Source organism: Fusarium flagelliforme (genome assembly GCF_020744385.1).
Source record: "Fusarium flagelliforme strain FIESC 12 MPI-CAGE-AA-0113 chromosome Unknown B0J16scaffold_2, whole genome shotgun sequence".
Taxonomy (NCBI): domain Eukaryota; kingdom Fungi; phylum Ascomycota; class Sordariomycetes; order Hypocreales; family Nectriaceae; genus Fusarium; species Fusarium flagelliforme.
Genome location: NW_025763504.1, coordinates 4,276,766 through 4,302,149, shown reverse-complemented (window position 1 = coordinate 4,302,149; position 25,384 = coordinate 4,276,766). Strand labels below are relative to the sequence as shown.

The 25,384-nt window shown below is 50.1% G+C and overlaps 9 protein-coding genes across 9 annotated transcripts; 4 read left to right on the top strand and 5 right to left on the bottom strand.

Moving 5' to 3' along the window:
- Positions 1-1,563: 1,563 nt before the first annotated feature.
- B0J16DRAFT_381024 (anticodon-binding protein) lies at positions 1,564-2,518 on the bottom strand (the record flags this gene model as incomplete). The annotated part of the gene is made up of 2 exons (XM_046131125.1): positions 1,564-2,454; positions 2,513-2,518. 2 exons carry the CDS (start codon positions 2,516-2,518, stop codon positions 1,564-1,566), a joined length of 897 nt encoding a protein of 298 aa, XP_045987042.1.
- Positions 2,519-7,884: 5,366 nt separating this feature from the next.
- Positions 7,885-10,218, top strand: B0J16DRAFT_369283 (glycoside hydrolase). The gene is made up of 2 exons (XM_046130266.1): positions 7,885-9,671; positions 9,718-10,218. Exons 1-2 carry the CDS (start codon positions 8,085-8,087, stop codon positions 9,889-9,891), a joined length of 1,761 nt encoding a protein of 586 aa, XP_045987041.1. The 5' UTR covers positions 7,885-8,084; the 3' UTR covers positions 9,892-10,218.
- An 81-nt stretch (positions 10,219-10,299) lies between these two features.
- Positions 10,300-11,856, top strand: B0J16DRAFT_334487 (uncharacterized protein). The gene is made up of 2 exons (XM_046126962.1): positions 10,300-10,654; positions 10,709-11,856. The coding sequence occupies exons 1-2, from the start codon at positions 10,443-10,445 to the stop codon at positions 11,418-11,420; spliced, it is 924 nt and encodes a 307-aa protein (XP_045987040.1). The 5' UTR covers positions 10,300-10,442; the 3' UTR covers positions 11,421-11,856.
- Positions 11,602-13,506, bottom strand: B0J16DRAFT_71738 (eukaryotic porin/Tom40). The gene is made up of 4 exons (XM_046134364.1): positions 13,310-13,506; positions 12,937-13,059; positions 11,996-12,739; positions 11,602-11,933 (listed from the first exon to the last, which is right to left on the bottom strand). Exons 1-4 carry the CDS (start codon positions 13,352-13,354, stop codon positions 11,784-11,786), a joined length of 1,062 nt encoding a protein of 353 aa, XP_045987039.1. The 5' UTR covers positions 13,355-13,506; the 3' UTR covers positions 11,602-11,783.
- Positions 13,507-13,981: 475 nt separating this feature from the next.
- B0J16DRAFT_354134 (uncharacterized protein) lies at positions 13,982-17,021 on the bottom strand (the record flags this gene model as incomplete). The annotated part of the gene is made up of 9 exons (XM_046129354.1): positions 13,982-13,997; positions 14,788-15,176; positions 15,238-16,230; positions 16,292-16,440; positions 16,496-16,531; positions 16,587-16,613; positions 16,680-16,705; positions 16,760-16,810; positions 16,996-17,021. The coding sequence occupies 9 exons, from the start codon at positions 17,019-17,021 to the stop codon at positions 13,982-13,984; spliced, it is 1,713 nt and encodes a 570-aa protein (XP_045987038.1).
- Positions 17,022-18,428: 1,407 nt separating this feature from the next.
- B0J16DRAFT_354133 (ubiquitin-conjugating enzyme/RWD-like protein) lies at positions 18,429-19,068 on the bottom strand (the record flags this gene model as incomplete). The annotated part of the gene is made up of 4 exons (XM_046129353.1): positions 18,429-18,682; positions 18,740-18,763; positions 18,821-18,981; positions 19,034-19,068. The coding sequence occupies 4 exons, from the start codon at positions 19,066-19,068 to the stop codon at positions 18,429-18,431; spliced, it is 474 nt and encodes a 157-aa protein (XP_045987037.1).
- A 660-nt stretch (positions 19,069-19,728) lies between these two features.
- On the top strand, positions 19,729-21,885 carry B0J16DRAFT_71727 (Pex19 protein family-domain-containing protein). The gene is made up of 4 exons (XM_046134363.1): positions 19,729-20,724; positions 20,773-20,972; positions 21,029-21,571; positions 21,628-21,885. The coding sequence occupies exons 1-4, from the start codon at positions 20,058-20,060 to the stop codon at positions 21,724-21,726; spliced, it is 1,509 nt and encodes a 502-aa protein (XP_045987036.1). The 5' UTR covers positions 19,729-20,057; the 3' UTR covers positions 21,727-21,885.
- Positions 21,757-22,821, bottom strand: B0J16DRAFT_71566 (uncharacterized protein). Its single transcript, XM_046134360.1, has 2 exons — positions 22,310-22,821; positions 21,757-22,257 (listed from the first exon to the last, which is right to left on the bottom strand). Exons 1-2 carry the CDS (start codon positions 22,661-22,663, stop codon positions 21,913-21,915), a joined length of 699 nt encoding a protein of 232 aa, XP_045987035.1. The 5' UTR covers positions 22,664-22,821; the 3' UTR covers positions 21,757-21,912.
- Positions 22,822-22,888: 67 nt separating this feature from the next.
- On the top strand, positions 22,889-25,194 carry B0J16DRAFT_282960 (ABC1 family-domain-containing protein). Its single transcript, XM_046123979.1, has 3 exons — positions 22,889-23,444; positions 23,500-23,650; positions 23,708-25,194. The coding sequence occupies exons 1-3, from the start codon at positions 23,134-23,136 to the stop codon at positions 25,034-25,036; spliced, it is 1,791 nt and encodes a 596-aa protein (XP_045987034.1). The 5' UTR covers positions 22,889-23,133; the 3' UTR covers positions 25,037-25,194.
- Positions 25,195-25,384: the final 190 nt, after the last annotated feature.

Below are 25,384 nucleotides of genomic sequence, written 5' to 3'. Positions count from 1 at the left end.
CTAATAAAAGGCTGGCGGAAGTGACGAGATGAAGCTACCCAGGCTGAGCTTTGATTTGTCTTGGCTAAAGCCAATAGGTATGGATCTGGATTGGACGATGTCTGGTCGAAACCGAACGCCAGAGCCCAGTGGCGCTTTTACCCTTGGCTTTTAGTGGAAGGTGCACGGGTCTTTCAGTGGAAGAATGCTAGAAATAACCGCTGAAGCGTGACGTAGGGAAGCCAGGTTCTTCGATTGAAAAAAAGCTTGATGTTGAACGGACAGGGATGGAAACAAAACAAGGAGTCCTGTAAACGAGGAAACAAAACACTCGCTTATTAAGATCGTCAATTATATCATGTACAGTATGTACGTTGGCGATTTGATGAGGCCTTTTTGAAAAGGGAAAGATTGGATAGAAGAGCAGATTGAAGTTCTCTGTTAGTCAAATGCTGACTGAGTGAGAATATGCGCGGCTTATGTATGATCCAATTGTTTTTACCTTACCCCGGCAACATCGGGAGCACTACGTACGCAAGTGGCGGGTTACTGCTGCAAACCAATGTGGATTGGATGGATGTTAGTACATCTATTGGATACATCTGGGCTCTTGTCCATATTGTAGCTGACTGCCAGATAGGTCAGAGATACTACCTAGGTAGGTAGCCATGAAGTCCAGAACTAAACCAACGTCAAGGGTCTCTACCATAATGGATGCCATCCAATGATTAGTCGAGCAATTGGGAGCTGGTTGCGACATGGCTGTCTTCCTGCAAATGCGAAGTTCCGATCCCCAACTCAAATAGAGGCTGTGCTGGACTTCTTTCAAGACCAAGTTCACGGCTTTGTGACCGGATCGGCAAAAGCATGTGTATGGATGCGTATGCGAGCTATGTAGTAACTCTTTATTTATTAGTACATGCATACATACCTAGGTGCCTAGGTACCTCCTTGTCCGCCGGACATGTTCTTGTGGCTGAGCCGTTAAAAGTTCAACCAAAAATAAAACACTGCCAAGACAAGGGTTTGGTTCTGATACGGAGTCTCAATTAACGTTGAATATGACTTGGTTACTAACCCAGGCAGCTATGATCGCATTTACAGTAGAGCGCTGGCGCAGGGACATCAATTGAATCAAAAGGTCGAATTGTCAGATGTTCCTTGGAGACAATTCGACAAGAGCAAGTTGTAATTGCGTCTGCCTGAATCCTCTTTGTAGTTTCCTGTCCAAGTGCTGATGTTCGCCATCACCAGCCAATGGCAATCATCTGCTCCTGCGAGTCTATTCAATCTTTCTACCATGGAATGTTCCACAGTTGCTCAAAGCCATCGCCTCCTGGGTTGATATTTTTGCATTGTATAACTCCAAACGCCGGTATTCCGCTCTAGTCCTTTTCTGCATCATCGTGCATTTTGACTACCTCCATGACGCGCCAACTCGCCCAAGAGGTTGTCAAGAACCAGAATTAAGGCTGCCACATCGACATGTGGCTCGTTTTGTTCTTCATTGTTCAATTACCATGACTAATAATAAAACAGCGGTGCTGAAAAAAGTGAACATCTGGTTCGCAATCTGTAACAGTCTTACAGATAATTCTTCTTCTTGGCGGTTCGTGTATACTGCGTGAGATGCCACTCGACATCGCCGTTCTTGTTTTCGAGAGTGCCACTTCGGATTTCGAATGGTCGCATTGTCATGCGCGGTCCAACCTCAGCCAATTCAACACTGTCATATCCTGTCCTGACGAAAACGTGGTGCCTGACTTCGATGCTATCTTCGATGTTCTTGAATGTGACGACTCGGTTGCCGACCTTGTTCTTGCTCGTAATGGCCTCTCGAGGGGGGAAAATATGTTTCAATACCTTAACCACACGCTCACCCAGGCGGCTCGTGAAGCCGTCAAAGATGAGGTGAGGATAGGACTCGCTCACTGTTCCGCGCACGCTTCCAGGAATGTCATGACGGAGCACAACGTTGTGCAAAGAGAAAGAAACCGTCGGTCCATGAGGAAAGTGAGATAATGTCAAGGCAGTCGGTGTACCTCGGTGTTCATGAAGAAGGACAACGTCGGATAGACCCGCTGACTGGGCAGAGCGCACAAGGTCATCCAAAATGAGGTTTCCACGGTTCAGGCGAACGGCGGTCGGAAGAAGAAGTCGGATCTCCTTGGCAAAAGCCGCCAGTCTAGCGGAGGGGTCGCGAGAAGTTGTCACAAGCACGCGTGGGTCAACAATTCCAGAAAGCTGGGCATACTCGTCGTCGAGGTCGAGTTGTTCGTTGGTCGTGAGGTCAGGTCGGGATTCATCGTACTGGTAGTCCTTGCGCAGGGACTTATCGTTGGCGATCGTGGGATCCAAAGGCTTGCCAGAGGCAAGTGACGACTTCAACTTGGCTCGCTTCTCACTGATCTCGGCATCTCGCAGAAGAAGAGCTCGTCGATAGAGATAGTCGCGCCTTTGGCGCGCTTGTTTGCGCTACAAAAGAATGTCAGCATTCGAATATGAGACGAAGAAGGCCTTCGACTGAGCTTACAATCATGGTTTATGATAGTATCAGCCTGTTCTGAAAGTAGAATACTTCTCCAGAGATTAGCAGTAGATACAAAATTTCCTAGCTGCCGCTACGAAAGTCTGGATAGAAAAAGTTCCTTATCAGTCGGACCTGATAACAAAACCGCCTATCACGTGGGCGCAAAATGTCCCACCAACCTGTACCCAGCAAAGAGGGTCCAGCTGTTCAACTGGATATAATTCCTGGTTCACCAAAGCCACAATTTCCTGAAGCCAATTTCAGTGACGTGCTTTCCGTGAGACTCTGTATTACTCGTTATACCGCTTGACTACGAGGATATTTCTCGCAGCCTGGCATATTCCTGTTCCGGCGCATTCGTTCCCGCGATGATGTGAGCCACACCAGCGACTTACAACTCCCAATCACTTTCACAATTCGACCCGAGTCGCTCTTGAGCCTCCTACACGGATCCTTTTCGAAAGAACAACAGCCGTAGGTGAGTCGCGCTCACTTTTGGTGTCATTCATAAACGTTTCAGACCTTGCCCTCATCTACTACACCACCGCCACCCTGCCTTGTTCAACGCGGGGATTCAAGCGTTGATAAGTCTTCCTGCAGCAAAATCCTACGAGCCACCACCAAACTTTACATAACACCAACATGGAAGGCGCTTTCACCCATGTTGGGAATCATTTGATATCTGATTCTGCTGCTGCTATCAAGGCCGGAGCTGATGACCTTTCTACGATCGACCCCGACGAGAGCTTACTCTATGGCAAATATGGTGATCGAAATGGCCGCCGCCGAGCCGACGACGATGACAACCAAACCGAAGCATTCGAAGAAGACGATAACGACAGTCTGAACAGCGTTCCGATCGATGGACTGAATGGACTCAAGCTCAAGGGTCAGGACGAGGAGAAGGAGCTTCCAGCCCACGCCTGCGCGTAGGTTGACTGCCCTCCTTGTTGCTCGACATTCGCTAAAATCTGATTAGGTACTGCGGTATTCATTCTCCAGGATGCGTTGTGAAGTGCCTCACATGCAACAAATGGTTTTGTAGTGCGAGAGGCAACGGCACTTCGACCCACATCGTAAATCACCTCGTTCGAGCCCGCCACAAGGAAGTCCAGCTTCACCCAGAGTCTACACTTGGCGATACCGTTTTGGAATGTTACAACTGTGGAACAAAGAATGCGTTCCTCTTGGGGTTTATTCCAGCAAAGTCCGACACTGTGGTTGTCCTTCTCTGCCGACAGCCATGTGCCGCCAACACCTCGAACAAGGACATGAACTGGGATACATCACGATGGCAGCCTCTGATCGAAGAGCGAGCCTTTCTGCCTTGGCTAGTGGGGACGCCATCCGACTCTGAGCAACTTCGGGCCCGCCACCTCACACCCAACATGATTGCAAAACTGGAGGAGATGTGGAAAATTGAACCCAAGGCCACAGTAGTTGACCTTGAAAAGGCAGCCAGTATCGACGATGACCCTCAGCCTGTCCTACTAAACTACGATGATCCTTACCACTACCAGAACATTTTTGGCCCCTTGGTTAAGATGGAATCCGACTACGACAAGAAGTTGAAGGAAGCGCAATCTGAGGATGGACTCTTGGTCCGGTGGGACTATGGTTTGAACAACAAGCACCTTGTCAGTTTCAACCTGCACAAGATTGAATCTGGTGACGTTAAGCTTGCTGTCGGCGACGAGATGCGACTACGCTACAAGGGAGAGCTACGATCCCCTTGGGAGGGCGTCGGCTATGTTATCAAAATCCCGAACAACCAGTCTGACGAAGTTACGCTCGAATTGCGCAAGACTGGAAACGAGAAACTGGTTCCGACTGACCTGTCTCACAACTTTTCGGCCGACTATGTCTGGAAAGCGACATCCTATGACCGTATGCAACTGGCCATGAAAACCTTTGCCGTTGATGATATGAGTGTCTCTGGTTACATCTTCCACACTCTGCTGGGTCACGAGGTTCAGTTGCAGGTTATGAAGACAAACCTGCCTAAGAAGTGGTCTGCCCCTGGCCTTCCTGATCTCAATCCTAGCCAAGTGGGAGCGATCAAGGCAGTTCTCCAGAAGCCTCTTAGTCTGATTCAAGGACCTCCCGGAACCGGGAAAACTGTAACCTCTGCTACCATCATTTACCACCTGGCCAAGATGAGTGGCAACCAAGTTCTCGTCTGTGCACCTTCCAACGTCGCCGTGGATCAGCTTTGCGAGCGCGTTCACCGCACTGGACTCAAAGTGGTCCGCCTCACAGCCAAGTCTCGCGAGGATGTCGAATCGTCTGTCAGCTTCTTGGCTCTTCATGAACAGGTCCGCATGTCGGAGCACAACAGCGAGCTCGTTAAGCTTTCACAGCTCAAGAACGAGCTAGGCGAGCTGTCAAGTCAGGATGAGAAGAAATACAAGCAGCTCACAAAGATTGCCGAACGCGATATTCTTAACAACGCCGACGTTGTCTGTTGTACTTGCGTAGGTGCTGGTGATCCACGCCTGTCTAAGATGAAGTTCCGAAACGTCTTGATCGATGAGTCAACTCAATCGGCGGAACCCGAGTGCATGATCCCGCTTGTTCTTGGTTGCAAACAAGTCGTCCTTGTTGGTGATCACAAGCAACTTGGCCCTGTAATCATGAACAAGAAGGCTGCCAAGGCCGGTTTGAACCAATCGCTTTTTGAACGCTTGGTAAACTTGAAGCTTTCGCCTATTCGACTGAACATTCAATACCGAATGCACCCTTGTCTCTCCGAGTTTCCTTCCAACATGTTCTACGATGGTAGTCTGCAGAACGGTGTTACTCATGAGAACCGCTTACGAAAAGACGTTGACTTCCCTTGGCCAGTCGGTGAGATGCCTATGATGTTCTGGTCTAATTTGGGCCATGAAGAAATTTCCGCCTCAGGAACGTCGTATCTCAACCGCACAGAAGCTTCCAATGTCGAGAAGGCAGTCACTCGGTTCTTCAAGGCCGGTGTGAAGCCTGCTGACATTGGTGTCATTACCCCGTACGAAGGCCAGCGAAGCTACATTGTGACTACTATGCAAAACTCAGGAACTTATAAGAAGGAGTACTACAAGGAGGTCGAGGTCGCTTCGGTTGATGCTTTCCAGGGTCGTGAAAAGGATTTCATTGTTCTCTCTTGTGTTCGATCCAATGACAACCAGGGCATCGGTTTCTTGTCTGACCCGCGTCGTCTGAACGTGGCCTTGACACGAGCCAAGTACGGTCTTGTCATTCTTGGAAACCCCAAGGTTCTATCCAAGCACGAGCTCTGGCACAATTTGCTTGTTCACTTCAAGGATCGCAAGTGCTTTGTGGAAGGTCCTTTGACCAATCTTCAGGCATGCCTTCTCCAGTTCAGCCGACCCAAGGTCAGTTATCGCCAGAAGAACCAGCAGCCGCAGTTCGGAGCTGGCAGCTACTCCAACGGAGGCCGATTCAACCCGCCCCCCTCCGGCCGAGATTTCGATTTGGGCTCTATGGTATCATACATCCCTGATGACGTATCCTCTGTTCATGGCTCTGCATTTGGCGGTGCCTCCCTCAACAGCGCTTTCCCCCCTATGTTCTCGAGCTTCACTCCCGATCAGTGGCCTGGTTTGCCCGGCGTAGCTGCTCCCGGCCGAGGAAGTAAGAGTCGGGGTCGTGCCACCGAAAGTGTTGCAGGTGAGAGCGTGGCCAACTCTGAGTACACGGATGCGTCTTCGAGCGTGATTGGTGGCAAAGGAGTAGGACAGGGCGGCGTTAGTCTGGGGGCAGGGCTTCATGATGCTGTCACAGGCATGCGACCCGTATCCTACAGCCAAAGTGACCGACTCAAGCAGTATGTCGAAAGTAGTGGTCGCATGAATCCCGGTAACGGCTATGGACGACGCTTTGACGACGACGAGAAGAGTGTCAGCACAGCATTTCATAGCCAGATTGGGGGAGGCTACGACTGAAGGACTGCGTGAGCGCTATGGGTAGATGATTCCAATTTTGCATCCCACGGGCTCTGCTGCACGATTTGCCGCCACTGCCGGATCACCGAGGGCGGGGGAGCAAATCGCCGTCTCCTTCGGAAGCCTCTCAGCAAGGCTCACGCGGTCAACCCCGCCCCTCTTTGCGGAAACCGTGCCGTGTCCGAATCTTGGACGACATCTGGCGAGAATGCAAGCCAGGAAAGAGACATGGGAGCTGCGTTGCCAGCGGCTCGACCTACAACGGCCATATGCAGGGTCGTAGCAGGCCCGGCAGGTGCAGATTGTCTTGATCTTTGAAAAGAAAACATTACGATAGCGGGGGGTCAAGGTATGAGGAATGGGGTCAAAAGGAACGGCAATGGTGGGGAGTGAACAGCAACGACTGACAAGCTCATTCGCACAGTCGTTTGAGAGGAGAAGATGGGAAAGTGTTATTATGATACGATGGTTCAAACCACGTTCGAAAACTCCCGGGCCACCAATTCGTTTGGTGCTTTGACACCCAACATTGAGTTTTAGAGTCGTCCATATTCAGTCATTACTACAGAGATAAAAAGCAAGCTTAAGTCGTTCTTTTACATGGTGTGCCTTGTATGTGAGTAGGGTGGGCTTCGGACCAAGCAAGGGTAATTGGCGGAATGTTAGAAAGCATCCATAATTCCATATGACTTTTCACTGCCTGCGGATAGGTGCTTACTTGCAAAGCGACATATTGGTTTTGCGTCGACTTACTAGCCCCTTGCTCCGGAGCTTTTGGGCGAGACCGTGAGACTGCCCGGGAGTATTCGAGCCAACAAGACCTACCTAGTTTACAAGGGAGCTCGGAGATCTGTTATCGCAGTGTAGTACTGCAGGTACCTGCAGCGGCTAGTGGTGATTGGATGTATGGATGATGAATATTACTTAGCGCCACTTTACAGGGGAGGGCAGGACAGGCCAGGGGGTTGAGGCGTCATGTTAACGGATATATTTATCGTCCAACTAATAAGGCTGGCTGGAACTGGGTATCGACATGTAAGTTAAATTGTTCCCTTGATAAAAATTAAGGAATCTTCAAGTTGAAACATGAATATCAAGGGTTCTCCAACACTGATGTACCGTGTCCACCTGTTGGTACAAATTACCTGTTACTGCTGGGTACTCTATATCTTGCTGTAACTGTAAGTACGCAAGCCTCCCCCTGGAAGTTGCATATCAATCCCTCCCTTGGAATTGGTATTCAAGGTTGGCTTCTACTATTGGGTCACTGAGCGTGTCTCTCCCTGTTTCTTGTCTCTCATCTCCACTTCACGCCGCAAATCCAGGTACTAGTCTAAGGCAGGAACGGCTACTGCATGTGGCATTGTATCACAATACCTACTGTACGGTACAGTACAGTACATTAATACCCTTCCTTCCTCAAATACAGCAGTAACTTACTTCCTTACCTACAACTTTTGAGGTTGTACCTGACCTTTCATTCTCGCATCTCATTCTCTTGCTTCGCTCTTCACGTCGCTCCTTAGACCCAATCAATCATTTGATACTTCCCTCTGCTCTACGTCGGTGATATCATCACTTGACTCCAACTCTTTATATTTTCCTCCCGCGATGCGCATACAATAATCATAATGTTGGCCACTTTCCAAGGGCGACCAGGTCGCCGCTACATCACCCTTTTTCTTTTCATTGCTATAACATGGTTTCTTGTCCACAACTTTCGTCCCTACGAACGTTACCGTACCGTGAGAATCGGCACCTACAACTACCTTCCCAGCAGCTATGATTGGAGCAAACAACAAGTCTTCCACCCCGTCCAGGATATCAAATCCCTCCCGAACGGAACCTTCAAGCTGCTGCCAACCATTCAGAAAGACCGCAGCGACGGTTACACCGAGGACAGCGAGACCACTGCCAGGAAAGCAGCCATCAAGCAGGCCTTTACAAAAAGCTGGGAAGCTTACAAGAAGCATGCATGGGGCTGGGACGAGCTTGCGCCAGTTTCCCTCCAGGGCAAGACCACCTTTTCTGGCTGGGCTGCCCAGATCGTTGATGCACTTGACACTCTCTGGATTCTCGATATGAAGGATGAGTTCAAGGAAGCTGTTCAGGTTGTCGCCATGATCGATTGGGCCCGCACTGGCGATAGCTACCTCAATCTGTTCGAGGTGGTTATTCGTCATCTTGGTGGCCTCCTCTCCGCCTATGAGCTCTCCGATGAAGCTGTCTTACTTGGCAAAGCCATCGAGTTAGGTGACATGCTTTATGCCGCATTCGATACCCCTAATCGGCTGCCATCTCACTGGTTCAACTTCAAGTCTGCCAAGACTGGAGGGCAACAAGCCGATGAACAAATGTCTGGCGCTGCAGGTGGCTCGATGTGTCTCGAGTTTACTCGCCTATCCCAGATTACCGGCAATCCGAAGTACTACGATGCCACTGAGCGCATCAAGCAGTTCTTCTACCGCAACCAGGATAACACCAAGATTCCTGGCTTGTGGCCACATGTCATGAACTACCGCGATGAGACAGCTGATGACGAGCGCTTTACCCTCGGGGCCGGCGCAGACTCACTCTACGAGTATCTTCCCAAAATGCACGCTTTGTTAGGCGGCCTGGATCCTCAATATGTCGAGATGACCACCAAGGCTCTTGACACCGCCACCAAGCACCTGCTCTTTAAGCCTCGCAACCCTAATGACTTGAATGTATTGATGTCGGGCAATGCAGTGCCAGGCGATGATGGCGCCGAGCCCAAACTTACCGCCGAAATGCAGCACTTGACATGCTTTGTCGGTGGCACGTATGCTCTGGCTGGTAAGCTGCTTTCACGGACTGACCTGGTCGACCTCGGCTCTCGTCTGACAGCTGGTTGTGTCTGGGCATACGATGCTTTCCCAACCAATATTATGCCCGAGATTGCTGAGCTTTCACCCTGCGACTCTATCACTAGCAAATGCCGCTGGAGTGACAAGCCCGTGGAGAAGAAGGACAAACTGCCTGAGGGCTTTGTCCGCGTCCGCAATTCGGAATACCGATTGCGCCCTGAGGCTATTGAGAGTGTCTTCTACATGTGGCGCATCACAGGCGACGACGCCTGGCGCGCCGCTGCTTGGCGCATGTGGGACAACATTGTCAAGCAGACCGAAACTCAGGAGGCATTTGCTACGATCAGTGATGTCAACAGGAAGGGAAGTGATAAGCGTGACAACATGGAAGTAAGTTTCCCATTCCTCATTCTCGGATCAGAACTGACATCACCAGACATTTTGGATGTCCGAAACTATCAAGTACTTCTATCTCACCTTTGAGGACCCTAACGTTATCAATCTTGACGAGTGGGTGTTAAACACTGAGGCGCATCCTCTCAGACGTCCCAAGGGTGAGGAGCCTGAGACTCCTAAGAAGAAGACGTCTTGGTGGAAGTTCGGCCATTAAGCTATGACTTTTCTAATGATCAATTTATTTCTTTTCTTTTTCTATTTCATATTGGTGTTTCAATGGGTTAAGAAAATGGAAGCATGTTTCAGTCATTTAAATTCGCTATCTATAGTGGTGGGTTTGGATCTGTGAATACGATTCAGATCATAGTATTGCTCTTGCCCAAATACACAGATAAGCCGTAAAGTCAGGTTTCATCACACAACAAAGCCGAACTAATGATACAGGATATATCATTGATACTCTCGAAGCTGCCCACCTCAAGTCAAATCATACATGAATCATACAGGAATCATACAGGTAGGCATTGATGTCATTCTACATACCCACTCACCAAGGTGTTAGCTTGCATCTCGCTAATCGCATCACCCCGCCTCGCGCATGTAGATTCGCTCGAGATCATAGATTACATCACCACCAAAAATAATGTATCATAACCCATGAGTCTAATCCACTTACACCTACCTACAACACCATTGTCAAGCGGCCTTAGCTTGAGATCAACCAGTTCACCTCTTCAATCCCTCTAACCACGGCCGTAATGCGGCATGCCGCTGCGTCCTTCTTTTCTCTGTAGCTTGCGCCCTGCGCCAATTCCCCAAGCTCGCGGCGCCAGACTGCTCCGGTGTCGGACACCAGTTATTATCGTACATGGACTGCAAGCTCAGCAGCGAAGAGGCCGGCATGATGAGGTTGCCAAGAAGAACCATTACGAACGGCTGAACGTGAGGCATGACGCAACACCGGCCGAAATAAAAAAGTACGACCAAGTGGCTCACAACTCTTACAACGACAAATATCTGACAATTCCTAGATCCTTCTATTCGCTCTCGAAAACGCACCATCCCGACGCCAACCGCTCCGACCCAAACGCATCATCCACCTTCTCTCTCATCTCCGAGTCATATACAGTCTTGTCTGATAAATCTCGCCGTGCAGCTTACGACCGCGATGTCCTACGCCTACACCACCATCCCCCACAAACAACCGCTCAACGCGGCTCCTACCACTCTCACCAGGCGGGTGGGCGTGCGCCTTCAGGCTTAAGCCGCAGGAGAGGTACCTTCCGCGGTCCACCGCCGAGCTTTTATAGAAGCGGAGGATGGGGAGAGCAAGCAGACAAGCGTCGCAAGGCGCATGAGGAGAGTACTGGCGGAGGCGGCGCATCGTCGCACGACCAAGGGGCATCGCACAATCGTCACCAGAACCCCTGGGGGGACCCTTTCAAGCACGATCCATCTGCTCATGGAGGAATGGGACCCGGCGACGACCCTTTCGGCCATCAGAACGACGTTCCGCACTTTGATAGGGAAGGGCATACACGAACACATAGACGAGAGGATGAGCGGCGCAAGGGTCGAAGGCAGAAGAGGGCGATGGGAGATGACGACATCGAATTCGAGCCACAGACGAGTATTACTGGACATTTTATCATAATATCAGGCATTCTAGCGACGACGATATTGGCGCCTCTCATATACATCCAGTTCATGAGCATTGGACGGCAAAAGAAGGAGAAGAGTTAATGGGATAGGAAGACAGAGTGAGACCAAGCCTTCTATCTTCAAAGAAGTATAAAGGACGGACAGCATGAAAGACATGCTACATCGCATTGCCGAAATTTTACAAATATGGATAAATTGGAAGGTGTCGAGAAACGGGGTCAAACAGTGCATACATATACACAGAAGTTCTGCAGCCAAGGGATACAATAAGACATGCTAAGAACTTCAAGATTTTTTATTTGAGATAGTCTACATCCTTCGAGACCACCGCAATGCAAGCCTGTAAGGTATAAGAGCTGCTCGGTATGAGACAGCCCCAGAGCAGAGTGTTCCAGCGAGCCTCTTGCTGGAATCTCAATAGAGGTATTTTTTTCTAGAGGCAGCTTAACCCTCGAAGGTGAAGCTGGCACCGAGCTTGTGGGTAGCCTGGTCGAGCTTTTGGGTGTCGAAAGAACCACCGAGACCCAGGGTGACGCCCTCGCGGAGGAGAACGTTGTAGGCGAGGGCAGCAATACCACGGTCGTTGATCTTGACCTATATTTCGGAACATTGGTCAGTCGCAAGCCCTTTTTTGTTGCAAATTCAATTCCACGAACCTTGGTGAAAGAGACGGGGTCGATGCGGTACTTGCTGGCAACCTCAAGACCGACAGCGTTACCGGTCTTGGAGTTCCAGGTAGCCTTGGCACCGGCCTCAACCTGAGAGTTGACCTTGTGGTAGTAAGAAGCAGCGAAAACGCTGAGGTTGTCAGAAGCGGTGATGGCAGCGCTGTACTGAGGAGCGGCGTAGCCGACAGCGGCGCTGTAGGCGGTCAGAGCAGCCTTGTTGGCATCGTAGCCGGCGGAAGCACCAGCGAGGAAACCCTCGTGGCCGACAACAGCATCGACATTGGCGACGGGGCCCTTGAGGAGATCGAAGAAGGCACGGCCGTGGAAACCGGGCTGCTTGAAGTGGAGGTTGAACTTGGCACCCTTAGCGGCGGTGGCAGGGAGGAAGTTGAAGAGACCCTCAAGCTTGAGGCCCTTGGCAAGAGAGTCGGCGACCTCAATCTTGGTGTCGAGGGCGTTGGCGGTGTTCCAGGTCTGGGTGAGGGTCAGGCCTGTACGGGAGTAGAACATTAGCAACTGAGCATAGCCAGGTTGAAGAAGCGTCGCAAATCCGATCGGCCATCCTGACTTGGGCCCAAGGATTCGCGAGACGCTAAGGGAGGGGAGATTTTGTTTGCGGCGGGGTTTAGGTATGGATGGTGGAGATGGAGATGAATATTGTGAGGGTGACGGTGTTGAAAAGAGAGATGGTGATGTCGTACCGGTAGGCTTATCGGTGTATTTTCCCTCAATCTGTGATAATCGGGTCAGCAACTTGTTGCAAAGCGAGAGACTGTGTTGTTTTTCGATATGGGTCGATTCTACTCGAAGCTGTACAGATCTTATGCGCCGAAAGCCGCGGTCGACCGAGCACTAGCTTCCGAACCCCCGAAAGAAAACAATACTAGGGTCCGCCATTGAATTTGCTGGCGAGGCGAGGAAATACTCACGGCAGCAGAGGTGGCCTTCTCGTGGCTGGACTTGCCAGTGACCTTGAAGGCAACGCCGTTAGGGGCGGTGTCCTTGAACTCGAAGGTGGTGGCAGAGAGGTGGTAGAAATCCTTGTTGAGGAGCTATAAAACGGCGCAAACAAGGCGCAAAAGTCAGCAAAGCTCAAAAATAGTAATGCTACTGGTACAGCAATCATCTTAGCTTCAAGAATTGAAGCCATTGGAATCTCAGAGCTATATTGCATCCTACTCCTTGATCCGAGATCCAAAAGAGCAAAAAACAAACCGCCCAAAGTCGTGGTGTGGTTACGACCAGAGGAACCAAGACAGAATGCAGGTAAAGACGACGCGGGGGAGGTTAGAATAAGCATACATCGTTGGCCGGCTTGGCAATGTCGGAGAAGGCAGGGACAGACATGATTGCGGTATTTGGTATCTTGAAGATTATGAGTCTCAAAGAAAGGATGTGATGAAGATGGAGATGGAGGTGAACGAGAGAAATGGGGGAGGAAAGCGGGAGATGATGGAAAGAGCCCGACAGAAAATAATGGACCTGACGGTTCCTTTCCTTGGGGATTTACACAGGGCATCCTTCTACACAGGGTTTAATTGTTGGGGCACCCCGCTGTAGCCAGGATGGCCCAGGCACGATAGGCAAGCTCCACAAGGGCCCAAGCTCGAAGATTTGGACAGACCGGCCCCTCCAAGTAAGAGATTGGCACATGCATCACCCAAGTCGGTTGATGTCGGGACGGTGCTGTGTCACTTTGTCGCTTGGCCAGCCGCGGGTGACCAAAATACTCTGTACCTTGCAAGCAACTATTTGCTGTAGAGTACCTGGACTACGGCTTGAAGGTCATGTAATTGATCAATCTAATTTAGTAATTTAACGGCTCCCAGGATCAGGGTCCACGTGGAGGATAGACAGCATCTGCTTAGTACCAAGAGATGGTCAACCAAAATGGTAACAAGACAATTGGATGACAGCTCATCCATCTACTCTGTACCATTATCATGATTCCACTGTACCTAATCCTCTCTCGACTTAAGTTATATGGGCCCTGTCCCATTCAAACAGGTCCAATATTCACACAACTCGCTGCCCAACGAGTGCCATTATGCCCATAAATCAAAGTACAGTACTTTGATTATTCCACTTCTAGCTTGCATTTCATCGACGCATGAACAGCTCAGACACTAACAACTCATGTGACCCCATAGGCCAAACGTGTCTCCTCTAACTAGCCTATAGCTACCAAGGTACTAATGTAACTGCTATTCATGTTGATTGAAACGTCGCGGCATTGACAAACTTGATCGACAACCACGTCCAAGAGCATCGCTCGCCTATTGGTCAGTTCATACACATCTATCTCTATCCGACTGCTTCATCATGAGGACCCTTCATGCATAACCAACTCACGACATAAAGTCAAACATTGACTATATGCTTAGCTTTCACCAGCACTCGCATTGACATGCACATAATGCAATTCTTTCTTCCTTTTTAGAACTTTTGTCTCTTGTCTTATTCGTCATTCCCATATCCATGTCCAAATCATCCGTCTTTTTTTACAGTTATCATCATTCCGAGGTATGTAAGCAATAATCCCAGACGCCTTTTTCTCTATTTCCAAGAAACGACACATATAGTTGCTCTTCAGACCGGGTTCATGGCAAATACCTCAGATAGTGTAAGTTACAATGAGTCAAACAAGTCTTCTCTGCTTGGTGTTTTACTCGATTCGATATGTCATTAAGCCGCGCTGTCGTACTTAGCGTTGTGGGTGGAGATGGCTCTGTAAAGATATCAATAAACGCTCTTTCTTTCTTTGCATGGATGTCACTTACCGGCCACTAGGGTCAGTCTGCTTGGACCAAGTGGGAGTCCAGCGCATGACGGTTGACGCGCAGTGAGGGGGGAAATGCTCGTCAAACATGCATCGGTACCAGTACGCCTCCTTGGTATCAGGGATGTCGTTACCCCACTCGGGCTTGGGGTTCTTCATCATCTCATCCGTGACCTGCTTCTCAGCTGTGTCCTTGAGGGCATCGATCCAACCATAGCCAACACCATCGGAGAATTGTTCCTTCTGACGCCAAAGGATGTTGTCGGGAAGGTAAGGCTCCTCACCAGGCTCATCCGAAGTGTCGAAAGCCTTGCGGACGATGTACTTCTCGAGCTTCTCCTTGGTGATCATCTTGTCCTGAGGGTCAATGTTCATAGAGTACTCAAGGAACTGTTTGATTCATTAGCATCGAGCACTCTGCTGAGCTGAGGTTCAGGGAAGATCAACTTACCTCCTTGTCAAGGAAAGGAACACGAGCCTCGAGACCCCAGGCAGATGTTGACTTGTTGGCTCGCAGACAGTCAGACAGGTGCAGGTTCTTGACACGACGCACGGTTTCCTCGTGGAAGGACTCCTTGTCAGGAGCAGCGTGGAAGTACAAGTAACCGCCAAAGATCTCATCGCTGCCCTCTCCACTCAGAACCATCTTAATGCCCATAGCCTTGATCTTTCTTGACAGCAGGTACATAGGGGTAGAGGCTCGGATGGTAGTGACGTCGTAAGTCTCGAGGTGGAAGATGACGTCGGAGAGGGCGTTAAGACCATCCTCAATGGTAAAGGTCATAACGTGGTGCTTGGTTCCGAGGAACTTAGCGACTTCGAGAGCAGCCTTGTTGTCGGGAGAGCCGGGCAGACCAATGGAGAAGGAGTTGAGCTGGGGAAGGTAGGTCAGAGTGTCGAGGTGATCGTCATCGTCAACACCAACAAGACCCTCGCCAGTATCAGGGTCCTCAACGGGGAGAACGTTGCCGTTGGCCTCAAGAGCCTGTTTTCGAAGTCGCGTCACCTCACGTTGAGCGATAGAAGCCGTCAAGCTAGAGTCAAGACCGCCAGAAAGCAGAACACCGAAAGGCACCTCAGCCATGAGTCGCTTTCGGACGGACTTCTCAAGGGCTTGGCGGAGGACCTTGTAGTCGACGGGGGTGCTGGGAACCTTCTTGGGGTCCCACCAAGAGGGGTTGAAGTAGCGAGTGGTCTCACCAGTCTTGGAGTCATAGACGTGGCCAGGGGGGAAAGCAACAATCTTGTCACAGACGCTGTGCAGGCACTTCAATTCGGAGGCGAAGTAGACGGTTCCGGGCTCAGTGGAAGACCAACCCTGGTAGAAGGTGGTAATGCCGATAGGGTCGCGGGCAGCAATTGTACGGTCTTGGTTCTTGTCGTAAAGAACAAAAGAGAACATGCCGTCGAGGTGGTTGGGGGCATCGGTGTCAAACTCGGTGTACTGCGAGGTATCCGTTGTCAGATCTGTGCTCTTCTAGTCATGAACCAAGTGCTCCTCTTACCAAGGGGATGATGACCTCGCAATCAGAGGTAGTCTTGAAGTGGTATCGCTCCTTGAGGTGCTTTCTAATGTGACGATGGTTGTAGATCTCACCGTTGACAGCGAGAATGATGCTGTCGTCGGCGTTGGTCAGGGGCTGGGCGCCGGACTCTGGAAGATTTGTCAGTCGCGAGATTCCGAATAGGTGCAAGAGCTTGCAACTTACCAACGCCGACAATGCTAAGGCGCTCATGGCACAGAACTAGTTTGAGAGTCAGAGATGGGAGTATGTGATTCTCGGAGGTCCATTGACATACTGGTATGGTTGGAAATAACGCTTCCACCTGGAATTGCGACTTTAGTACTCGAGGTCCCGTGAGGGCGACGATCCGGCCGTTGTTTTCACTTACTCCAGTCGGGGCCACGGTGACGAATTCTGCGCCGATAAGTCAGTTTCAAGAAAGTCTAGATTGGCAATTGGCATACATACTGCTTTGCAAGCTTCAAAGCCGTGGGCTTGAACTTTTCCACGTCGGGATGACTGAGAGATCGCAGAATGTTAGTCGCGCCATGATCCAGTAACAACTTTTCCCCTCCGACCGCGGGGTGATCGCAGTCCCAATTCCAATTCATTTCATGGCGGGGTTCTGAAGCCCCCCATGCCTTGCCCCTCCAAAGACGCCAGATAGAGATCCATGTTCATGTTCGCAAGGGGTAAGAGCGTACCGGTGACAGGCGAAGATTCCACACATGTTTGCGGTTGCAGAAGTGTGTATTAGAAAAAATGTTTGGTAGAGGATGGTATGAGGGGGGGAAAGGAACGGGACAAGCAAGATTAATATTTAGCAGCAACAATCCAAGAGGAAAAAAAGAGGAGTCATAGCAAAACTCCACCCTCCCTCTTTCCGCCGGCACAGGCGATAAGTGACTAGGTAGGTAGGTCATACCTACCATCTGCTTTCCACAGGTAGGTACCTCTATCTGCCCGGAGGGCGCAAGGTTATTAGCGGTTATGGTCAGAGCCACTGAGCCAGTCCTCTCAGGGACGCCTTCTGGCTCGTTAAGTCTATCCACAGGAGGCTCCGCTGCGGACGCGATGAGCATCTCTCTCCACTGTCATAGTGACTGACATCCATCCATTGAGTAAGATGCTAAGTTGACTAGGCAGTACTGCAAATTGCCACGGTCTTCCTGATTCTATTCACTCCATCATGTCTCGCCTCAAGAACCATTGGTACTTGACTTTATATCCACGGAAGAAGCTGTCCGTTGATAGATAACAGGCCATCGAACCAGGCCAAGCCAAAAACTTTTTCTTTTTTTTTCTAGAGGTGTGAGCAAATCAAACGGCCGACTTCGGCTTGCAATTCGGCAGACTTCATTGGCGGCCCGTATGACAAGCCCATAAGTTTGGGCAAATTACATAACTTGAATAAACTTTGGATTAAGGACTTTGATAAGGGGAATACAACGGGTATGCGCTTTACTGCTGCTGCTGCTTCCGTTACCAGGTGGGTGTCAGAAGAATGGTCCTCTAAGTTGGGCTACATAAATAAAGTAGCCTAACTACTGGCCTAAGCTCGCATAAGGTGATCGAATTATTTCGTCCCTCATGCTCTCAGCGGCCAGTTCTTCTGACACCCTGACGGTTGCGTCACAAACCCAGACGCTCTTCTGTCCTAACTGATCAAAATGAATAACATTCAAGTTACAGTACTGTCTTACTTCCCATTCTGGAAGATCAAGACTGGATCAGTGGGGCGTTCCGACAACGCAGCCGCAGAATGAATCACTCGCCGACAAAGATCGCGGAGCCCATGTCAAGCATGAACCGACAAGTGCCGGTATAATGTAACATCTAGTGAAAGGGCAAAGACTCTGTTTAATCTCAATGGAACATGCTCCTGTAGTGGCTCGGGTTTGGTCCCTGTTCGACGTGCAGTATAAACCCTCTTCTTAACAACCGATTCCTCGTCAAATCCTCGCACGCCTCATATCATGCCGTGTCACATATCCATGCTCCCGGGGTTTCTGCGCCCCCTCCCATGAGTTCCAGGTGACTTTCCCCTTGGTATATCCATTAACGCCATAACCTGAGCTTCCGCACAAAGAAAGATTTCGTCTATATAGCCTCTATGCCAAGAGCTTGCAGCAGATGCTCAAGGAGTAGGATTTTCGCGGACTGTACGACGGACACGTTTCTCGTACTCGGCGCGATCTCTCTTGAACAGATTGTACGCATCCGCCTGAGCCGGAGACTCGGGATTTGGGTCGTTCAAGAGGTCTTGAATACCAAGTAAAATTTGCTTGACAGTAATGGCAGGCTTCCATGCCTCCTCTTCGTTGAGAATGGACAAGCAGACGGTGCCTGAAGGGTAAACATTCGGGTGGAATAGCGGGGGGACAAATTTGCCTGATCATAGATTAGTGAAAGGCTCTTGATCGATCGTACATCGTCGTGTCTTCTTACACTTGGGAGGCTTCGTGGGGTACTCTAGAAAAAGTTAGCACAGGTCAATATCATAACTTGGTTGTGTCTGTTGGTTCTCACCGTCAGGAAAAGCTATAGTCAACTTAAAAAGACCACCAGCCCAGATAGTATTGTCCTTTCCAGGTATTCCACATTCCCAGTTCTTGACATCGAGAACACCTTCCTTGGTGCGCAGAGGCTTGGCGTAGAACCCGAAAGGATGGTCTCGTCGCCACTGCTTCCTGTCTGGTCTCAGTATGATCCAATGTCAACACAGGCTGCAGACAGTCTCACCTTTCCTCTTGCAGTCTGTTTTGACACAGCGCCATAGTTCGTCCTGTAGAGAGATCGGTCGCGACGGGATGGAAAGGGGCTGTTGAAGTTGAAGAGGAGATAATCGAGAGTCGAGGGTCGCGCGATCGAAAAGTTGAATCGCAGCAATTAAATTATGACACAGACGAAAGGTCACGTTGCTGAGCACGAGGCGATATAAATGGCCAGGTAGGTGGGTTGTTGGAAAAGAGAGAAAAGAAATCCGTGAGGAGAGGCTGATGGGGAGAGAGGAGGCAGCCGAAGCCTGATAGTGTTTGCGCGGATGTGTAATTCACAGAACGACGTCTTTGTTGATGCTTCGATGCACAGGCACAGGCAATGCTCATTGCTCGTTGGTTGAGAAGTATGGATACTACCTACCTCTAGGTGACCTATGCCTAGGTTAGTAGGTACCTTAGGTTCCGTTCGGAGAACCCGCCAGGCGGTTGTTAGGCTTCTTCAGGAGCAGAAACAGCGCTGGCGTGGCGGGGTGAGCCCCTAAGCCTCTAGCGAGGGGCTTCTATGAGCGCCCGTTTTTAAGCACGAACGAAGGAGAGGAACAAAATAAGAAGTCGGCTTGGGCGCACGATGACCAACATATTGCTTATTTATTTAATTCAGCTCTACAGGGCTTATGATGTGTACCTAAAGATGGATCGCCCGTCCGGGCATCCATGCCATGGATGGCAGTCACCTGGGACCTAACGCCAGTCGGGACATAATCATAGGTCACCTCGGCACAGTTGAGCTGGAAGCGGGCATCTATCCGTTCACTTGCCCACGTATCGTCAAGCGGTAGACTATCATTCTACATCACCTACCACTTCACTTGGTTTCTACACAACAGAGCTTCGTTTGGCTACGAAGTCTTCTACCTAGCGCACTTCTACAAAAACGACAACAACTAAAACCTGCCGGCTTAGCAGTCTCACTTCACCCACGTCCGTTGGCATAAGTGGGGGTGAGTGAGTGAGTTGTGTTGGGCAAACAGACAAGGTAGAGCATCATGAGTACGGAAAAGGACGCAGAAGTCGCTTTGAAGGAAGAGATCAAAGGAGAGCTTACGGAAGCTGCTCAGGCTGATGTCAAAGATGAGTTGAAGGAGGACAAGCCTGAGGGCATCAAGAATATCAAGGCCGAGAATGTTGCTGCTCCCGCTTCGGCTGACACTCACATGCCTGATGTCCTAGCCGCTGATCCTCCGGTGCTTGTTCCCTCATCAGTCACTCCTGCTTCGGTGGAAGAGCCAGCCAAGGTGGTTTCTCAGGAAGTTTCTCATCAGGGTGTAGTTGTTCAAGAAATACCTACGGCAGCTGCACACGACTCCGCCTCTGCGGGAGCCTCTCACAAAGAGAGTACGGCACCGGCCACCACTGCCGAAGAGATCGCCTCCAAAAAGACCATATCTGAAGTGACCGCTCCTCCAGACGCCACTATCAAGGAGTCTGTTCCTGATGAAGATACTAAGAAAGAAGCAACTACCGGAGATAATGCTCCTCAAGAAGCTGCCGCTGTTCTCACTGCCGCGGCAGTGGTGACTGCGGCAGCTGCTACGGAGGCCGTTGTGGAAAAGGCTGAGACTCTTCCGGCGCCTACAGCTGAAACTACAAAGCCTGTTGACGATTTTGAGGATGTCCCAGACCCAGACGAAGATGATCTGGACGACCTGGATGGTAGGTTTAGAAAATGGCGATATATGCTTGCTTGCTAATTCGTCTTAGATATGCTGGACGAGTTCTCTACCGTCAAGATTGACCAACCTAAGCCTGCCGAAACTGCTGCTTCCAGTAAACCGGAAGTTCCAAAAACCCCAGTACCCTCTGACAAGCAGCCCGAAGTTGAGGATGCCTTTTCAGAAGAAGAGTTTGCAAAGCAATTACAAGCCGGTATGGCTGATCTTCTAGGCGAACTTGAGCAGTCTGTAAGCTTTATCGCACCACAAACAACTGACCCAAAATAAGTGTTGACCCTTTTCAGCCCGACATGCAAGCTCAGTTCGAAGATATCTTTAAGCATATCGCCGCGGCAGAAGGGGCTGGCGATGTGCCACTTCCAAGCTCGTCAAAGGAGCCAGCATCCCAAGCACCGCCCGAAGATGCTTCATTCCAAGATACCATCAAGCGGACGATGGAAAGAATGCAAGCGTCGGGGGATCAAGCTACAGCCGCCGCTGCCTCAGGGTCCGCCGATGACTTCATGTCTGAGATGCTCAAGCAGCTGTCCTCGGGTGATCTTGGCGATCTAGGAGGCGAGGGCAGTGAAGAGGAATTTTCCAAAATGCTCATGGGCATGATGGAGCAACTTACCAATAAGGAAATCCTTTATGAGCCGATGAAAGAGCTTGATGAAAAGTTCCCCGAGTGGCTGATTAAAAACCGTGACTCTACACCCAAGGACGATTTGAAGCGTTATGAGGAACAGCAGTCCATTGTGCGTGAGATTGTGGCCAAATTCGAAGAAAAGACTTACTCGGATTCTAATGCGAGGGATCGCGAGTTTATTGTGGACAAGATGCAGAAGGTATGTTCATTTTGCGTTTTCTCCGACTAGTTTGTAGCCACTGACCACCCACCCAGATGCAAGCAGCAGGATCGCCACCCTCTGATCTAGTTGGCGACATGCAATCAGCTCAAGACGCTCTCAACCCAGGAGATGAAGCCTGCAACCCTCAGTAGATACCAAGCCCGGATGCCCTCCGAGCCATCTATATACCCTTTACCAAAATGATAGCCGTACACGTCCGATGATATGTGACTGGATTTTCCCAAACGCCGTATCCCTTTCCCCGTGACCCGATTAACCCCAACACCAAGCGTAGTAAATGTTAAAGCACTGAAAAGACGACATATACCCCAAGCTCGCTATTGCATCTCAATATCACCAGAAGTGTCCATTTGGTCTTGTGGTTGTAATTCTGTGCTCTGCCATGCTTGTTCTTGCGCGATAAGTTCAGCAAAGACGTCGTCATAGTCTTCGTCTGAGAGCGCAGGCGATGGTACTCGCTGCAAAGGAGTCATATGCTGTTCTTCATAAGATGCCAGCATGGCTTCGAGCTGCTCTTCTTCATCCATCACCATCTCATCCTCTTCGGGGATCGAAGGATGTTCCTGGTGAAAAGTCATGGCTTCTTCTATGTCTGCTTCGGTGATCTCGGGGGCATCATGCGACAGCTGTCCTCTGTCGGCTAGGTAATTTGTTTTCAAGAACTGCAGCTACTGTCAGTAAAAGCGATATAGGAAGCGGAGGCTCCCATCTTACTTGTCCCTCAATATCTCGTCGTTGCCATGCCTTTTCTTCACGGTTTTGCTTGACATTCTGAAGATACTGCTTTCGCCTGCCGTCTTGTACCTCCTCTCGTTTGCGATTGAGGGGATTGGGCCGCGTGGGGCGCGAAGCGAACTTGAATTTGGGGGGTTTAATGGGAGAAGATTGAACCTGTCGTTGAGAATTCGCGTTCCGGTCAATGGGGGAAAGTGGCGATGACGCGCGAACTGGTGACGAAGAGAGCGGCGATGAGACGACAGGACGATGGTCCCAAGTGCCAGAGAAGATGGGGGTAGGAGCAAAAGACAGCATATTCTCCGCTGTGTTGTTGTGAATCTCCTGTTGCATAGGATCGAGGAATATACAACGTTAAGACAATGTCGAGTGGGGGGGATCTTGAATGGTGTAAGAGCTTGGTGCGTTGATGACGAGAGGCGTGTTCGTGTAAAGAGGTTTACTGTAGACGCGAAGGGACGGGAGTCGCGGTCGCGCGATCACGTGAAGGCAACAGCCGCTGCTCACCTTATCTTATCGGGGCGGGTGGCCAATTCGCCCCCCGAATATCGCACCCGGGCCAAACCGAGCGATGGGCCTGGGCGGACGGAGGTTTATCGGAATCGGCACATCCAAGCAAAAAAACTGTTGACTTGCCTTGGTTTTAGTTGACGACATTGGACTGACTTGACTTACTCTGAGTTCTGTAACAGTGGAGACACATGTTCACTCCTTTCCCGCCGGATACTTGGCTTCTGTTATAGAATGAGTACCTACATTTTACTCCTTAATACCTTAACCTGTTAAAGCCCCTCAGCGGCCAGATGAACACCCTTTCTGTTTCTTTTGCGACCCGTATCGCTGCTCGACCATGGACGTGTTCGACTTGTAGAGGCCAATTGCTTCGAAGCAAACCTCTAAAGCACATTGCCTCAAGGGGATTTGCTTCGAAGAAAGGCTCGCGGGGGAGCAATGGCCACAGATCGGGCCCCAGACGGCCTCTATTGTATGCCTCGGCCGGTGTTGGAACAATAGGGGCTACCGCTCTTGCGTTCACAGACGATATAAAGAGCAGTTATGAAGCAGCGGAGCGCACAGGCAGAGTTGCGGTTGCGCTCGCTGTGTGTATCAACGAGTATGTTGCCACTTGCCACCGGAGGAGATGGAGCTGGAGCTGACTTTCTGGATAGTTATCGAACGACGCTAAATGCAAGAGAAACGACCGAGGACCATGACGAACAGGAGAACATGTTGAAAGCATGTCACAAACGATGCGCCGAACGAACCCTGGTTGTGTTGGAAAAGAATGGAGGCATCTTCATCAAACTTGGTCAACATCTCGTACGGATCATACCTTGACTCAAAAGACTTGAAGTAGCCACGCTGACAACTATATAGAGCGCCATGAACTATCTCCTACCTTCTGAGTGGACAAACACTTTTATTCCACTACAGGATAAGTGCCCCGTGTCGTCTCTTGAATCAATTGAGGACATGTTTCGCAAGGATACTGGAGAGGAACTTTGGGATTACTTTTCCGATTTCGCTTCTGAGCCAATTGGGGCCGCTTCCCTTGCACAGGTGCATCTGGCAACCATCAAGGGATTAGACCAAAAGGTTGCGGTCAAGGTTCAGCATCCTGAGCTAGAAGGTTGGGCACCTCTGGATCTTGCTTTGACCCGGTATACGTTCTCGACATTGAAGCGATTCTTCCCAGAGTATGACCTCGAGTGGCTCTCATCCGAGATGGATGTTTCCCTTCCCAAGGAGTTGGACTTCCAGGAGGAAGCTGACAATGCCCGTCGAATGAAGGAGCACTTTGCAAAGATACCGCAGTTACCACTGATTATTCCCGAGGTCATTTGGGCCAAGAAGCGTATCATTGTTATGGCTTGTGAAGCCGGAAGTCGGCTTGACGATCTCGAGTACCTCGACAAGAACGGAATTGATCGTGATGAGGTCTCGGCTACCTTGGCCCGCATATTTAACGAAATGATCTTCGGTGATGGGGCACCACTGCACTGTGATCCTCATGGCGGCAACATTGCTATCCGCAAGAACAACAGTCGACGAGGTCTTGGACGTGGGCCAAACTTTGATGTCATATTGTACGATCATGGTCTGTATCGCGATATTGAACTTCCCATGCGAAGGTCATATGCTAAGATGTGGCTTGCGGTCATTGATGGTGACATGGATCGCATGAAGAAGTACGCACACGAAGTTGCTGGTATTGAGGACAAGGACTTTCCTCTCTTCGCCTCAGCGATCACCGGTCGCGATTACAGCATTGTTAGCAAGTCTGGATCTATTCTCGAGAATAGGACTGCCGACGAACAAAAGACAATGAGTGGCGCTCTGCAGGAAGGCTTGATCGTCGATCTCGTCCAGCTCCTCAGCCGTGTCCCTCGGATCATCCTTTTGATCCTCAAGACAAACGACTTAACTCGCAGCCTAGACGAGAACCTTCAAACTCGTCAAGGTCCTATTCGTTCCTTTATGATTCTGGCAAGATACTGCACAAAGACTGTATTCCACGAGAAGCTCGAAGAGATCAGCCACAACGGGTCGCTCTTCTGGCCTCTTAACATGGTACGAGTAGTTGCCGCGTGGGTTGGTTTAATGCGTATTGAGATTAAGCTGGAGGCCTTCGAGCTGTGGCTGTTTACGAAAAGGACGTTGGGTCTGGGAAGCGGAGAGTTCTCGGGGGCGGCGTTCCAAAGGTGATAGTAATGAATTAGAAGACATATTAACATAGAGCATACATAATCTACCGAGCTAGGCGGTCGATCATCAATAGAGGCAGAATTCTTATATGGTGCGTCTGGGGTTTCTCTCTCATTATCTTTACAGCATACATAGGTAGGTAAGATTTGCAAATCCAGGTGTTGGGACCGGATGAGTAGTTGGTAAAAGGAGCAGAACCACCCCGCCATGCCTCCTTAGATAGTATTTGTTCTCGATCTAGATGTGAAGGAGTTACAGTCCATCTACTTGCCGTGATGCACTCGACATACTGCGATTAATAGTAGCTCGGATTCTGCCTTAACCGGCAGCTTCTAGTCGTCACTGCAG

What these genes read in the sequence shown, in the direction of transcription:
- B0J16DRAFT_369283 (XM_046130266.1), top strand. Translation starts at nt 8,085, where the DNA reads ATGTTGGCCACTTTCCAAGGGCGACCAGGTCGCCGCTACATCACCCTT. An exon ending in ATAAGCGTGACAACATGGAA is followed by an intron (nt 9,672 to 9,717) that starts GTAAGTTTCCCA and finishes TGACATCACCAG; the next exon opens with ACATTTTGGATGTCCGAAAC.
- B0J16DRAFT_334487 (XM_046126962.1), top strand. Translation starts at nt 10,443, where the DNA reads ATGCCGCTGCGTCCTTCTTTTCTCTGTAGCTTGCGCCCTGCGCCAATT. An exon ending in ACACCGGCCGAAATAAAAAA is followed by an intron (nt 10,655 to 10,708) that starts GTACGACCAAGT and finishes GACAATTCCTAG; the next exon opens with ATCCTTCTATTCGCTCTCGA.
- B0J16DRAFT_71738 (XM_046134364.1), bottom strand. Translation starts at nt 13,354, where the DNA reads ATGTCTGTCCCTGCCTTCTCCGACATTGCCAAGCCGGCCAACGAT. An exon ending in AGAAGGCCACCTCTGCTGCC is followed by an intron (nt 12,740 to 12,936) that starts GTGAGTATTTCC and finishes CGATTATCACAG; the next exon opens with ATTGAGGGAAAATACACCGA. An exon ending in ACCCCGTCTCTTTCACCAAG is followed by an intron (nt 11,934 to 11,995) that starts GTTCGTGGAATT and finishes TCCGAAATATAG; the next exon opens with GTCAAGATCAACGACCGTGG.
- B0J16DRAFT_71727 (XM_046134363.1), top strand. Translation starts at nt 20,058, where the DNA reads ATGAGTACGGAAAAGGACGCAGAAGTCGCTTTGAAGGAAGAGATCAAA. An exon ending in TGATCTGGACGACCTGGATG is followed by an intron (nt 20,725 to 20,772) that starts GTAGGTTTAGAA and finishes AATTCGTCTTAG; the next exon opens with ATATGCTGGACGAGTTCTCT. An exon ending in TTGTGGACAAGATGCAGAAG is followed by an intron (nt 21,572 to 21,627) that starts GTATGTTCATTT and finishes CCACCCACCCAG; the next exon opens with ATGCAAGCAGCAGGATCGCC.
- B0J16DRAFT_71566 (XM_046134360.1), bottom strand. Translation starts at nt 22,663, where the DNA reads ATGCAACAGGAGATTCACAACAACACAGCGGAGAATATGCTGTCTTTT. An exon ending in GACGAGATATTGAGGGACAA is followed by an intron (nt 22,258 to 22,309) that starts GTAAGATGGGAG and finishes CAGTAGCTGCAG; the next exon opens with TTCTTGAAAACAAATTACCT.
- B0J16DRAFT_282960 (XM_046123979.1), top strand. Translation starts at nt 23,134, where the DNA reads ATGAACACCCTTTCTGTTTCTTTTGCGACCCGTATCGCTGCTCGACCA. An exon ending in CTCGCTGTGTGTATCAACGA is followed by an intron (nt 23,445 to 23,499) that starts GTATGTTGCCAC and finishes CTTTCTGGATAG; the next exon opens with TTATCGAACGACGCTAAATG. An exon ending in TCAAACTTGGTCAACATCTC is followed by an intron (nt 23,651 to 23,707) that starts GTACGGATCATA and finishes ACAACTATATAG; the next exon opens with AGCGCCATGAACTATCTCCT.